The sequence below is a fragment of the Narcine bancroftii genome, chromosome 4 (genome assembly GCF_036971445.1).
Source record: "Narcine bancroftii isolate sNarBan1 chromosome 4, sNarBan1.hap1, whole genome shotgun sequence".
Lineage (NCBI taxonomy): Eukaryota > Metazoa > Chordata > Chondrichthyes > Torpediniformes > Narcinidae > Narcine > Narcine bancroftii.
Window position 1 is genome coordinate 251,363,859 of NC_091472.1, and position 16,165 is coordinate 251,380,023.

The 16,165-nt window shown below is 38.8% G+C and overlaps 1 protein-coding gene across 4 annotated transcripts in view; it reads right to left on the reverse strand.

Annotated features, from left to right (window-relative positions):
- LOC138761854 (collagen alpha-1(III) chain-like) overlaps positions 1-16,165 on the reverse strand; it is a 163,743-nt gene that overhangs the window by 4,344 nt on the left and 143,234 nt on the right. For all 4 annotated transcript variants that reach the window (XM_069934732.1, XM_069934730.1, XM_069934733.1 and 1 more), the window contains 3 exons: positions 11,568-11,621; positions 7,012-7,119; positions 3,738-4,023 (listed from right to left, as the gene is read on the reverse strand). In XM_069934732.1, coding sequence (XP_069790833.1) covers positions 3,738-4,023; positions 7,012-7,119; positions 11,568-11,621 — 448 coding nt within the window. The remainder of the gene's footprint in view (positions 1-3,737; positions 4,024-7,011; positions 7,120-11,567; positions 11,622-16,165) is intronic.

The window sequence follows — 16,165 nt, forward strand, 5'->3', positions numbered from 1 at the left end:
AGGCAGTCTTTCGGAGTCCAGAGGAGACAAGGCTATAATTGCTGACATTTTGGGCCTGAGCTCTTCATCAAGGAATAAGCAGAGTGTGCAAGAAACAGGATCTCTCATAATATAGACATTGCTGGCGGGGAAAGGAGTCCAAAGATGTGTTAATTGGATATGATAAGGGGAGAGATGAGAATTGATTATGTACATGCGAGCGAAAACAGGGTAAAGGGAAAGAGACAGAGATGGGGGAAGGCAGCAAGGGTAGAAATGGTGGTGGGGGGGTTTTAACGGAAGCCAGAGAAGTCAATATTAATGACATTCGGTTGGAGGGTGTGCAGTTGGAAGATGAGGTGTTGTTCCTCCAATTTGCAGGTGGTCTCACTCTGGCAGTGCATGAGATCATGGACAGACATATCGGCAAGGGAATGGGTTTGCTGGTGGATTTTGGTACAAGTATAAATAGATCTCATATTCTCATATATACCAGCATGGTTAGCATAGCAGTTAATGCTATTAGAGTGTCAGCAGCCTGGGTTCGAATCAGCACTGTTTCCAAGGACTTTGTATGTTCTCCCCATGACCTGTGTGTTTTTTTCCCCACTGGTGCTCTGACTTCCTCCTACCGTCCAAAACGTATGGGGTTGTAGAATAATTGGGTGTAATTGGATGACACTAGTTTCAATGGCTGGAATCGGCTTATACAGTGTTGCAAATAAAATTTCAAATATGAATACAAAATAAATAAAAAATGATTAAAAATATAGTACTTGATGGGAATCACATCATTGAGTGATTTGCTCTTTTCATCTAAAAGAAGGGGCACAACAGAGATTGAGCAGTGTGGTTTGAGCACCCCAGGGTTCTTGTTCAGGCTACTGTCCCCTGACTGCATCGCCAGATCCAGCTTCAACAGTGCCATCAAATTTGAAGATGACACAACAGTGGTCGGCCTCATCAGCAACAATGATAAGTCGTACTACGGAGAAGAGGTGGAAAATCTCGTGAAATGGTGTTAGTGTAACAATCTGAACAAGATGAAGAAGATAATCGTGGACTTAAGGTGGACCAGGAATGACCGCCCTCCACTACACATCAGAAATTCTGCAGCAGAGAGTGTAGAGAGCATCAAGTTCCTTTGGAATTCACTTAACTAGTGATCTATCGTGGACACTCAACATTTCATTTGTCAGGAAGCATGACTGCACTTCCTAAGAAGACTGAAGTGGGCAAGGCTACTGGCCACCATTGTGTCAACATTTTAAAGGAGCTCTATCCTGGCTGACTGAATCACAGTGTGGTAATGTTGCTGCAGAGATATAGATCAGATGTCAATCCACAGGACCATAAGAGTAGCTTTATGGTGGAATTTTTTGTAATCATTTATTAATTTACTTGCCCCTTCAATTATGTAAAGTATTTGAAAATACTGTTTTTTTTTCTGGGACCTTACCAGCAACTTTTTATGAAGCGTCAATTTCATTGATTCTTAAAAAGGATAAAGATCTGACTGAATGTACTTCCTATAGGACAATTTATTTGCTGAATGTAGATTTTAAGGTTGTTTCTAAGATTTTGGCTGGTAGGTTGGAAAGTATCCTTCCCTCTGCTGTATGTAAAGATCAGGCTGGATTTATTAAAGGCCATTATTCACATTTTAACATCCGTAGATTATTGAACATTATTTATTCCCCTTTTGATATAATTCCAGAATGTATAGTTTCTCTAGATGCTGAAAAGACTTTTGACAGAGTGGAGTGGAACTAGTTATTTAAAACATTGAAGAGACTTAATTTTCATATGGGCTTTATATCATATATTAAATAGATTTATAGTATCCACTTAGCTACTATGGTAGTTACTAATAATAACAGATTCTCCTTATTTAGGCTACAGGGGAACTAAACAGGTATGTCCCCTCAGCCCTTTACTATTTGATCTAGCTTTAGAACCACTGGCAATAGCCTTTAAACACACTCATGAGGTTCAAGGGATTTTCAGAAATGGAGTAACTTATAAGGTTCTTTGCATACAGATGACCTATTAGTTTATATTTCAAATCCCTAAAGATCTATCCTAGCTATGTTTTCTGTGTTTTCTCAATTCAGCTCTTTCTCTGGATATAAATTAAGTCATCATAAAAGTGAACTTTTTCCAATTAATATGCAGGCCCCTATCTACACTCAAGTTCCATTAAAGATTGTCAAAGATAATTTCACATACTTAGGGGTTAAAATTACTAAACAATTTAAAGATTTATATAAATTCAATTTTTTTCCTCTATCCGAGTATGTGTGATTGTCTTTTTCTAGATGGTCTCCTTTACCATTGTCTTTAATAGGTCATATTAATGCAGTTAAAATGATAATATTACCTAAGTTTTTATATCTATTTCAAGTTTTTATATCTATATCTAGTCCAGTTTTCATCCCGGTCTTTTTTTGATAATATTGACTCAAAAGTTTGTTCGTTTATTTGGAAGAACAAAAACTCTAGAATTTCATTTACAAGAATTGAAAAAAAGATGGAGGTATGGCCCTACCTCATTTTAGATTTTATTACTGGGCTGTTAATATTCATTATCTAACATAATGGATTTTTTATTCTAACAAATTGGATTGTCCATTATGGACTGATTTAGAATTGAAATATATACAGCAGTATTCAGTGGTCTCTTTATTGGGTACCTCTCTTCCATTTAGTTTTTCCAAGATTAATAAGGATATATCTAATCCAATACTCAAGCATATATTGTAAATCTGGTTCCAGTTTAGGGAGTTTTTCTGTACCTGTGCAACAGATTGTGGCCTCCTGTACATTGTTGGCTAGAAGAGCCATTGTATTCAAATGCAAGGACTCTAAACTTCCAATAGTGTTTTAGTGGTTCTCTTGTATTATGTTCTGTTTAAGTTTAGAAAAATAATTAGATATCATGTATTTGATTCATTGGTGAAATTTGATGATACATGGTGACCTTTTATGTCTTATTTTCATTTGATGCAAATGTTTTTAATGTGATTAGATGTTCTCACTCTTCCAGATGAGATATAGACTTATCTTTGTTTTTTGATTCATGGTATGAATCAAAAGCTACAAAATATATGTAACCCTCAGGGGAGGCAACTCAGATGTTTTTTTTATTCTGGTTAATTTTCTTTTCCTTTAATAGAATAATAGAGAAGGTTAGGTGGTGTGTGTGTGTGTGTGTGTGTGTGTGTGTGTGTGTGTGTGTGTGTGTGTGTGTGTGTGTGTGTGTGTGTGTGTGTGTGTGTGTGTGTGTGTGTGTGTGTGTGTGTGTGTGTGTGTGTGTGTGTGTGTGTGTGTATTTTGTCTTCCCTCAGTGGAGTGGAGGGGGGACCGAGTTTATACTGTTTGAAGTTTTATCTTGATATATATTCATATGTAATATTGTATTTTCAGTTTTGTTCCCATTTCTTCATTGCACTGTATTTAAATAACTAGAAGAAAGTGATCTATTTAGATAATCACAATGTATATCTCAATATTAGAATATGAGGTGAAATTCACATAAGACTATTTCACTATTTTTGAGAATTATATAAGACTATGTATAGATATGTGACTCATTCTGTATGGTATGATATAAAAGCTATATAATATTTTTCTCTATCAAATTAATAAAAATGTTTTAAAAATAAATTACTCAAAATTATGCATTCAAACATACATTTCTGCTGTTTATAGGATTAAATTTGTTATAATGCAATTATTTCTTTGAATGGCACACTTACCACTCTTGAATCCTGGGTGGCAACTTTTTAAATCTCGGCAACTTGATGCTGGGCTTCTTTGTGATCCATCTGGTCTCAGAACAGTCTCCATTTGGCTCTTTAGGGATTTCAGAGTAGCCATAATTTCTTCAAACTGCTGGACAGAACCACTAGGCTGATCGGCAGAGTAGTACCCACTTGAACTCACAAATCCCTTGCCTTCAGAAAATGTTAGGCTGGAACAACAAGGGCCAGGGGGACCAGATGGACCAGGGAGACCCATTGGGCCATGATTACCAGGAGCACCCTAGGAAATAAAACACATTTGTAAGGGTACATTCAATATAATAAAGATGTAAGTGCAAATTTTAGAAACATCAGAAAATTAAACAGCACTGAAGGAATCATTCAGTTCAAGTGGACAATTGCATGCCCCTACTTTATATTAATTTCCTCTTTATTATTTGCATGGTTCCCTTTTAACGTTGCTATTAATTCTACTCTATCTTCCATTTGCTTGCTGTGTATACTAATGCTTCCTCACATCATTACCTAGTATGTACCAATTACCTTTTATCTGCTCCTTTCCCACTACAAATTGCCAACCAAGCTATTATTCTCATCTCCGAATATGATTATTGTGTTGGTCGTACACAAAATGGCCACAAATGCCCACAATTTTGAAGTTCTTATTTGAATGCAAGACACTTTGGTATATTCCAAGACCACAATAGAAGGGATTGAGCCCTCAACTACTTTTGCAAAAGCATCAACAGCATTGAACACTTTATTTTGTTTTAAAGGACTGACCTCACACAATTGAATTCTTTTCATTCCTAGTAATCTCTGCTCGACCACTTTTCTAAGATATGGTACCCGTAATAGATATTGTTTCAGCTGACACCTAAATCAAGGTTTTTACAGACATTTAGCAATGTTTGTACTCCAATGTTCATTAAGCCTTGGTGAGCAAACTATTAAAAAATCCTGTCCTGCCACTTTCAAAGATGTCTGTACTCATAGCAGAACTATTCTTCATACCTGCCTGACAGAACTTATTCTACCCTAAGCCCTTGATAACATGAAATTCAGTGGAAATGACAAATTTCACAACAACTGGAATATTCAGAAAATGGCACCTTCTACAAATTAGAGGCACCGGCATGGCCATGCCTGCATTTTGTTGGCAGTGTGGAAAAGCCCTTGTTCCAAATCGACTGTCAACATTCCTGACTCATTCCCTGCTGCATCAGTGCTTCCTTCTGTGGAATTCAACTTCACTACTAACTTCCATTCAGCTTTCAGATACAAAGAGTCATAGAACATGAAAAGAGGTCCAATGGCCCAACTTGCCAATGCTGACCAAAATGTCCTACCTATGCTTGTCCCATCTGCCTACCTTTGGCCAATTCCCCTTTAAGCCTACACTGTCCATGTATCCATCCAAATTTTCTTAAATGTTGCAGTACCTCCTTCGGCAGCCTTTCCATACACTCACCACCCTCTGTGTAAAACAAAAAGTTGCCCCTCAAGTTCCAATCAAATCTCTCTCTCCTCATCTTAACCTATTTGGCTTGGTTACCCATTCCTCTGCTCTAGGAAAAAAAGCTCACAGATTATTTTTCACATTTTGTTCAAAACATACCGGGGTGTAAGTTAATTTGGTGTAATTGGGTAGCATGGATTCATGGGCCGAAATGGCCTATTACCATGCTGTATTTAAATATTTTTCTATCCTTCTGGATCTCGCAATTTTTTTTATCTCCGTAGACAAACTCTCAATTGATCTTTATTACAAAAAATCTGATTCCCACAGCCACTTAGATTTCAGATCTTCCTCACTGTGTCCCTTTTAAAGATGCCATTCTTCTTACCCAGATGCATTTGCTGCATCTGTTCCTCACCTCTTTTCTCAGGAAAATGGTTTTCCCTCTGCTGTGACCAATGGACCCCTCACTTGCATCCCCTCCATTTCCCATATCTGATTTCAACCCACCTCCCCTCAGACACAACAGAGTTAAACTCTCCTTGGCCCTTGCTTTCCATCCTACCATTCTCTGCATCCAGTATAATATATTTTGACATTTGCAGCTGCAATATAATGCTGTAATGGTGTTAATGGCAACTAATAAACTGATACCTGATTACAGTAGTGGAAGATCTAATTTTTTCTAAAGGCATATCAGACAGCCATTGAGAGTGAATGGGAGGGACAGCAGCTTTCCATTTTATTAGTATGGCCCTTCTGCCAATTAGGGAAGCAAAAGCAACTACATGGGATTGTGAAGAATTCAATTCATCACATCCTGCATTGAATTTCATCTGCCACTTAATCCTGAAATTTACCATTGAATCTGAATTATGTGATATCTTCAAACTATCGAGCTATGCCCCATATATCTGAGTAAAGGCAATACTTTATGATAAAATTACTTAAACACAATTTACCTTTTTCAAATAAAAGACCTGTGCTAGCATTCATTGGTTGAACCATGCTCTTCCAATCATAAAGTAATTTTGTCCAGATTTATTGTTTTTGAAGGATTTTATTATCAATGGCATTGGGCTGACTGTTTAGTCGGTGCTGGCTTTGTTGTATTTTTCTAAAGGTGATATAACATTTGTAATCCTGCAGAACTACAACTTCTGAGCATTCTCCAGTTCTAGATTCCTGATCATTCTTGAATGAGATAATAATTCTATTAGCTGGGAATGCCATCAGACCTGGATCATGCTCTGAATTAGTTCTATCTCTTCCCATTTATTTCATCTAATCACTTAAACTTACTTAGTTATTTTATTGCAACCTTTATTACTTCTTGTGATTCTAAAACAGGATTTGCTTGATAACACTCCAGTCATGAATTTTGGAATATTTTGCAGTGCTGAAGAGTACTCAAGGCAGTGGCCATTGACTAAGTTTACAACACACACAAGTCAGTGGAAACTAGCAGAGTTTACTACAAATTGGAAGTTGAGTTAATGACACAGATTGGGGTATTTTGGAAGGTGAACATCTGGTGTCCATTACCCCTCTCCTGGTTGCATGATTTTGTCGATAAACATTCTCTATTGCCTTTACATGATTTGATTAGCTGCAGAATAAAGCCAGAATCATAGCAGTTACCCTTTCTAATTGAAAATAAATTATATCTTTTGATTTTCACTGACAATATCTCTCCAGTGGTCAATAGTTGATCAATAGGGCCACCCCACAGTTACAACCCCATTTTCTAAATTATTATCAGTGAGGAACATAAATTCATAATCCTTCCTGTCTAATGCAAGTACTTACTCTGGGACCGACTTCTCCTCGTGGACCACGGGCACCAGGATGGCCAATAGAGCCAGGATAACCACTTTTCCCATCTTTGCCAGGAGGACCAGCTGAACCAGAGGGACCCTTAAAGTAGTTTAAAATGCAGTTAGGAAACTTGCATGCAAGCATCACAATTTGCCATTACCACACTACAGACACAATGCCAACTTCAGATTTATTGTCAGAGTACATACATGACATCATATACAACCCTGAGATTATTTTTCTTGCAGGCCAGGCAGAATTACCACTTATTGGTAGGGCAAAAAAAACCCCACAATACGTACAAGTAAACAAATAAACAAACGTAAACAACTGTGGAATACAGAGAGAAGAAAAAAACAAACAATAAAGTGCACAAGTAAGAGTCCTTAAATGAGTCCCTGATTGAGTTTGTTGTTGAGGAGTCTAATGATGAGGGGGTAGCAGCTGTTCCTGAACCTGGTGGTGCAAGTTTTGTGGCACCTATACATTTTTCAAGATGGCAGCAGTGACAACAGTGTGTTTGCTGGGCAGTGTGGATCCTTGATGATTGCTGCTGCTCTCCGATGACAGTGTTCCCTGTAGATGTTCTCGTTGGTGGGAAGGGGCTTGCCTGTGATGTCCTTGGCTGTGTCCACTACCTTTTGCAGAGCTTTACGCTTGGTGATATTAATGTCCCCATACCAGCCCATGATGCAAGTGGTCAGCACATTTTCTACCACATATCTGTTTAAATTTGCTAGGGTTGACGATATCATACGAAGCCTCCACAAATTCCTGAGGAAATAGAGACACTGACTTGTTTTCTTCACGATGACATTAGTGTGTTGGCTCCAGTAAATATTTTCTGAGATAGTGACTCCCAAGAACTTAAATTTGTCAACCTTTTCCACCTCTGATCCCCTAATGATCACCAGATCATACACATCTGGTTCGCTTACTGGTCAACAATCAGCTCCTTGATTTTGGTGACATTAAGTTTGAGGTTATTGTTGGTGCACCATTCGGCCAAATTTTCAATCTCTTCCTGTATGTGACTCATCACCTCTTTTTATACCATCCACTACCGTGATATCATCAGCAAACTTGTAGATGGTGTTGTTGTCATACCAAGCCACACAGTCATAGGTGTAAAGTGAGTAGAACAGGGGGCATCTATGGTACTCCGGTACTGATGGAGATTGTGGATGGGACTTTCTTACCAAACCTCACTCATTGGGATCTGTAGGTGAGGAAATGAAGGATCCAATTACACATTGGGGTGTTGAGTTCCAGGTCTTTGAGTTTGCTGATCAGGTTTGAGGAGATAATAGCGTTAAATGCCAAACTAAAGTCGATAAAGAGAATCCTGATGCATGTATCTTTGCTGAACAGATGTTCGAGGGCTTTGTGCTGAGCCAGTGAGATGGCATCCTTCGTAAACCTGTTGCTAAAATAGGCAAATTGGAACGGATCCATGGAACCGCTTAGGCAGGAGCTGATTGCTTCAACACCAGCCTTTAAAAGCACTTCATCACTGTTGAAGTGAGTGCCACTGATAGGTGTTCATTCGGAGAGGTTACCACACTCTTCTTGGGCACCAGTATGATTGACACTTGTTTTAAACAGGTGGGTACCATGCCATGCCAGAGTGAGATATTGATATCCATTAATGCATTGGTAAGATGGTGAGCACAGAATTTTAATATTTGGTCGGGTACTCCATCCGGACCAGATATTTTCCTCAGATTCACCTTCCTGAAGGCAGCTCTCGCATCACCTTCGGACGCAGACAGGAGAGGATCATCAGGGACATGGACAGTGGTGGTTCTTCCTTGTTCTTGTGTTTGAATCAGGCATAGAGTTCATTAGGGAGTGAAACTTTTCCATCTCCTACTGCATTGGTTTGTATTTTGTAGCAGGTTATGTCATTTAGGCCCTGCTACAGTTGTCGGGTTTCGCTTGTGGTTTCCATTTTTGTCTCAAAATTCCACTTCGCCAGGGAGGTGGCTTTCTGCAAGTCTTACCTGCTCCGTCTGAGGTGATCTGATTTTCTGGACTTACATGTCTGCGATCTGGCTCTCAGCATGTTCTGCATTTTATTGTTCATCTAGGGCTTCTGGTTGGGGAAATCCCTGAATGATTTGGTGGGGATACACTTGTCTACAGTATTCCACAGAACTACACTTTAATAATAATGACTGCAGTGTTTTCCCGTACAAACCATTTTATTTGAGAAATTGATTCCACTGGAATTACTATCACTAGCTGCAGGGTCCATGCAATTCTTTAAGGAGAAATAGCAGCAGGTTCTGGCAGGCATTTTACCACTGGACTGTCAAGGGGTATGAGAGTTCTTGAGTTGCTGGATGCTGCATTCCTGGCCTTAGGCATGGTTATAGATATCCTCCAGACAAAAGTTCTAAAGGCAGGAGACTTTTGCATGGAGCTTAGTTCCACAAATTTACCTTCAAGATGTGGATGAAATGACTAAAACCAGAAAAAAAGACATTTAGAAGTCAAGACTGTTCTGTTCCGAATCCACCAAAAGAATGTTACACAGCAGGCAATCAGAGTCCCATTTTCCTGTGGATATGTGCAATTTAACAAACTTTTGCAGAACAATATTAAAAAAATGAAATAAAATCAATTGATGAAGTTACAGATGAAAATGGGTGTACAGGTAGGTTAAAACAAAATCTCAAAATTGAGCAGCAGATTGTTCTAAATACTTAAAAAGTACAGATAATAATTTGCACAGTTCTGATTAAAATGTACTAAAACATCAAAGTTAAACTATACTTGCGTTATCTAAAAGTGAACAAATATTTGAGAATTTATCTGGGGGCTGCTTTACTGAGTAAGAGAGAAACCAAGTTCTCTCCTTTACTGAAAATGAGGGTGAAATGTTGCACTGCTGTAATGACAGTGATCATGGCTGCAATGAAACTAGCAATGCCTTAAAGATTATAGCTCCCGTTTGATTATACTTGGCTGCCAGAAGGGGCTGACACTGAGATGGAGACTGCAGTATGTTAGATCTGTCATGGAGGCTTGCTGCTTCATGGCATGCCTCATGGTGCTGTTTACAACAACCCTTTTCCTTCATCCATGTGTTGTCTAAGAACTCACACATACAAATACAGGATGAAACACCCACCTCCCTCAGTTGGGATCTTTAAGAATCAGCAGGTTCTGATGCAAGGGACATATTCTTCAAATATTTCTAAAGTACCTTTGAGGGGCATAGAATCCAGCTTCACATCCAACAAAATGCAAAATCTGTTCTTGACCAAGTCCAGTCCTTTGGTCTTCAAACACAAATAGGGGATGAACTATAATTGGGACATTGGAGTGACTTGGGCCACACAAATGGTCAAATTGTTCCCAAGCCTTGCAAGTCCACCTGCCTTTGACCACTGCAACATCATATCAATTATGATTTGAATCATCGGCCTTTTTCATCAGAAATTGTCAGGTCATGTTGTTTTATGTGCGTTTAGACAGCTCAGTCACTCCCATTCATATACTTAACTCCATCTGGATCAGATAAACCACAGCTGTGGACAATAAATATTAAAAGCTTGCATCTGTGTAATGAAATTATAATGTGTAATTCATGTAAAATTCCTGAGAAATAGGCAGGTGATTCAGTTTATCATCTATTGCTGTTCAGTATGATGCTGCAGGGGTCAGGGGCAGGCACACTTGTCAGAACAATTTAACAATTTGTGTGTCCAGTCACCCAAGTGTCCAATTTTAGTTCATAACTTCACGAGTTCAGTAATGAAATTACCAAACTGATAAAATCAAACTGGTAAAATACATTACCAAACTCGTAAAATCAGCTCCCATGGTCTGCTAGTCTATAACTGATCTGTCACATTTCAGGCATTTCTCCTGGTCTCTGCAAATGAGAATGCTTTGTACTTTGTAAGCCACTGTAAACATTTAATATTAAATTGAAACAGGGTAAATAAAATTTGCTATTAAAATTGTGGTGTATAAAAGGTAAAAGAGAATGAATCCTGTATTGGCCATTCAAATGCCTGATGATACCAATCAGCTGCCGGTGGGAAAACATCTTATTTCTTAGTGGAATAATTTCGATGATGAACCGGAGTCTATCAGTTCTTTTGATTTTGCCATGAACATTAATATTTCAACAAACATCTGCAGAAGCATTCATTAAAGGCAAGAAGGGGTCTTGGAAATAATTAACAGGCTATAATTCTATAGAACTAATAGAAATTTAGTTCCTGACACCTTCAATGAATTCCAGAACAATGAGGATCAGTTTGAATCATAAACCAAACTCACACCTGAATGGCTGCCCTTATTTTTATATTAAATCCCCTAACATCTCCAATATTGTAAATTCATAATGGATTTTGATTTTTAAAAAAAATTACAATCCATTATTTGCAATGGTTTAGAAATATTGAGAGAATAATCTTTGAAATAGTGAAATGATCAATCTGAACTGATTTTATTGGCAAATTTACAAGATCATAAAGACTCATCTACCTTGAAAAAATGATCATTTTTGAAAACTTATTCACTTTACTCACTTTTGGACCCTGAGCTCCAGGACTCCCAGGCGGGCCTTGTTCCCCACTATGACCCTAGAAACAAAGAAGATAATTACTGTTTCCACTAAGGCCAAAATGCTGGAAGATGATGGTTGGATGTGAAAATTAACAAGATTTTTGGAGAAAACCAGTTCACCACTGTAAATGCAAGATTGTTGAAACCAGTATCTTCTGCTCCATTCTGGAGTTGAGATGATGAACTGTGTAACTATGCAATATACAATGGATGAACTGTACATGCTAAATTGTATAATTTACATTATTTTGATGCAGTTTGGTAAGTGTTGGGGCCTTGATAAACATTTTTAACTCATTGCTCAGAATGAGAAGTTCCAGAGAATTGGAAGATGGCAAAAGTGGCACTAATCTTTAAAGGGTTGGTAGCGATAATCTGGGTAACTACAGACCCATTTATCTTATATCAGTAGGAGAGAATCTGCTAAAGAGACGAGGTCAAAAGTCAAAATTTACTTTTATTGTCAGAGTACATACAACACGGTGTTTGCTATCTGTAAATGATACTCAAAAAGAAATATACATATACAAAAGAGAGAAATATAAACAAAGAAAGAAATGTAAACAGACTGACTATGCAATACAGAAAAAATAAATATTCAGTAATAAAAAATGAGCAAAGTAAGAGTCCTTAAAGGAGTCTCTGTTTGAGTTTGTTGTTTAGGAGGCTTATGGTGAAGGAGTAGCAGCTGTTCCTGAACCAGGAGGTATGGGTTTTGTGGCACCTGTATATCTTTCCCAATGGCAGGAGCAAGAACAGAGAAGGTCCCAGGTAATGTGGACCCTTGATGATCGCTGCTGGTATCAAACGGCAGTGTTCCATGTAGATGTTCTCTATGATGGGGAAAATTTTGCCTTTGATGTACTGGGCTTTGTCCACTACCTTTTGCAGGGCTTTCTCTCAGATGTATTGGCGCCACCATAACAGGCCTTGATGCAGCTAGTCAGCACATTTTCCACTACACATCTGTACAAGTGTGCTGATGCTTCCGATGTCAAACCAAACCTCTGGAAGTAGTGGTGCTAATTGATGCTTTCTTCACAGTAATATTTGTGCATTGGGTCAAGGATAAGTTCTCTGGAATGTAATTCCAGGAATTTACATTTGCTCACCCTCTCTACCTCAATGATCACTGGATTGTACACTTCTAGTTTTTTTCTTCTTAAAGTCTGCAATTAGCTTATTTGTTTTGGAGACATTGAGAGAGAGGTTGTTGTTAATTCAGCAAACAATCAAATTCCCTCCTGTATGCTAACTTATTTCCCTTTTTTCTACAGCCCACTACTGTGGTATCATCAGCTAATTTATGTCATACTGAGCTACACACTCATTGGCGGAAGGCAAATAGAGCAGGGGGCTAAGTATGCAACTCTGTGGTGTTCCAGTTCTGATGGAGATTGTGGAGGAGATGTTATTCTGAATCTGCACTGATTAGGGTCTGGAGGTGAGGAAATCTAGGATCCAAGTACACAGTTGGGTATTGAGGCCCAGGTCTTGATGTTTGCTAATTAAATTTGAGGAGATGATGGTGTTGAATGTCAGACTGTAGTCAATAAATGGCATTCTGATATATGCATCTTTGCTGACCAGGTGTTCCAGAGTTTTGTGTAGAACCAGTAAGATGGCATCTGCTATAGACCTGTAAATATAGGCAAATTAGAAAGGATCCATGTTTCCACTCAACAGGAGCTGATGTGCTTCAACACCAGGTTCTCAGAATACTTAATCACTGTGGATTTGAGCCCACTAATTGGAAGTTGTTTAGACAGGTTATCACACTGTTCTTGGGCACCACTATGATTTAGGCTTGTTTGAAGGATTCTGAGAGACAGGATCTATCAACATTTGGATGGCCAGTGGAAAATTAAGGAGGGGCAGCATTGGTTTGTGTGTAGGTCATTGTGTCTCACAGCCTTTATAATTTTTTTTGAAGAGGTGACAAAGGAGATATAACCATATAACCAGATAACCACTTACAGCACAGAACAGGCCAGTTTGGCCCTACTAGTCCATGCCGTAACAAATCCCCACCCTCCTAGTCCCACTGACCAGCACCCGGTCTATACCCCTCCAGTCCTCTCCTATCCATGTAACTATCTAGTCTATCCTTAAATGTAACCAATGATCCCACCTCGACCACGTCTGCCGGAAGCTCATTCCAAATCCCTACAACCCTTTGCGTAAAGAATGGCAATGGCAAGTGAGCTGATGCTATTCATACAGATTTCAGTAAAGCAACTGATAAAATCTCGCATTGTAGGTTGGCATAGAAGATTAAGGCACACTGGATAGGAGGCAAGCTGACTGCATAAAAAATTGGCTCTGTGATGATTGGAGTCAGAGACTGGTTGCACAGGGTAGTGTTTCAAACCAGAGGACTCTGAAGAAGATAACCTGGATTACAATGGGATCCAAATCATATGGAGACCTAGGCTGAGGAATGGCAGATGCAGTTCATCTCAGAGAAATGCAAGGTTCTGCATTTGGGTAAAACAAACAGGGCAGAACTTCATATGTGAACAGCACCGCCCTAAAGAGTGTTATGGAGCAGAGGGGCCTCAAGGTGCAGGTACATTACGCTTCAAAAATGGCAACCCAGCTGACAGAGCAGCTAATAGAGGATCTGGAATGCTTGCTTTCATCAGTCAAGGCATTGAATACAAGTGTTGGGATGTCATGTTGAAGTTAAACATGGTGTAGGTGAGGCCACACTTGGAATGCTATACGCAGTTTTTGTTGCCTAGTTATAGGAAGGATATTATACATTTGGAAAGGGTATAGAAGAGTTTAATGAGCCTGTTGTCAGGATTAGGGAAGTTGAGTGATCATGAGAATAGAAAAACTGACCCTGTTTTTCTTAAAATGTAGGAGGAGATCTTATTGAGGTCTATAATATCATGGGGTTCATAGATAAGGTGAATAGTGACAATTTGTTTCTTAGGGTGGGAGAACCCAAGACAAGGGGGCTTATGGTGAGAGAGGTGGAATTTAGAAGGGACACGAGGGAATATTTCTTCAATCAGACGGTGGTGGACATATGGAACGAGCTGCCAGACAAAGTGATGGAGGCAGGTACGTAAGTTTCCTTTTTCATAAAATCAAGCATATTCAAAGTTCAAATTTATTGTTAGAGTATGTACATAACATCAGGCACAGCCCTGAGATTCTTTTTCCTGTCATCCAGGCAGAATTTCTACCTATCATTAACTATGGATGGGAAGGGCTTGGAGGGGTAAGGGACTAAGCAGGAGGGTGCTGTGGGAGTGTCTCCTCACGGCTTAACGAGGAGGAAATGTAGTTGCTTGTGATGTAATTGCCCATTGCAATTGGTCTTTGAGCAGTGTTTGCCACTGGTTGAAGTAAGAACCTGCTAGTTTCAACACTTTTAATAAGAAAATATGTTTAGAGCTGCAACTGCCTTTGACAACTCAATTAGTTGGTACAGACAGACATACATGATTCTGGGCCACACAAAAACAGCAACAAAGTAGATGAAGTGGAACACAGAAATTAAATTACAAAACCAAGAAGATTCAAAAGCATTTAGTGGATAACAAATGGTTGGTCTGAGAGAGATGTAAATGGGACTAGATAAAGCATTTTAATATAAACGCTGGAAGTGTGAAGCACAAAGCTAGAAGGACTGATTATCTAAAATGGCTTCATACAATCCCAAGTTTTGAAGGTTCCAAGGTGTCGTCACAAGGTGAGGTGCTGTTCCTTGAACTTGAATTCTTTCAGTTTGAGGCTGAGTGTGATAGAGACTTATTCTGAATTTGGTTCTGTTCAAATGTTGTCAGACGCCACACTTTGAACTGCTGGCATAGTGAACTAGATTGGGAAAAGCACAAGTGGAGGATTTTTACAACTGTGGTGGACTAGTTCGACAATAGAGGTTAGTGTGGAAATTAACAACAAAACAACACATTTTCAAAACAAAAAGACAGTGGAATGTCCCTATTAGAGAAAGCAGAGTGGAAAGAAGTGCTGTCAATATAATCTTCGTGGTTTCTAGGCTTGTAATGGATAATGATCACTAATTTATCTCTGATCTGAGATAGAGAAGGAGAAGAAGGCAAGAAATGGAGGGAATATATTTGAGAAAATAAAAAGTTTCTCTAAGTTCAGTTAAATTGCTAGTTTTGTGATTCCTATTGGGCATCATGTAGAAGCAAACAGAAAGAGGTCCAAAAGTACCTCTCTGTCATGGTTCACAAAGTCCTCAATTATAGAGAAAATAGGACCAAAAGGATGCAAGTTCCCTATGTAAAGGCAGCACAAAATATTATTGACTGGGAAAACTGGGGTAAGAAATCCTAATATTCATGAGGCACATTTTAATCAAATAGGTTTCTAACCTAAAATTAATTTTGGATATAATTCTGGGTAAATGATAAACAACATGAAGCATTTTTCAGTGAAACAGTGGTCATAATGGCCCTGGATATACATTGAACCTCCATGCTTGCCGCCAATTCACAGAGGTAGTTCTCATTTGCCTCCTACTAGTCCCATGTTGGGAACTTGCTGTAGGAAATCAGTTAGATCTTCACATCTGCAG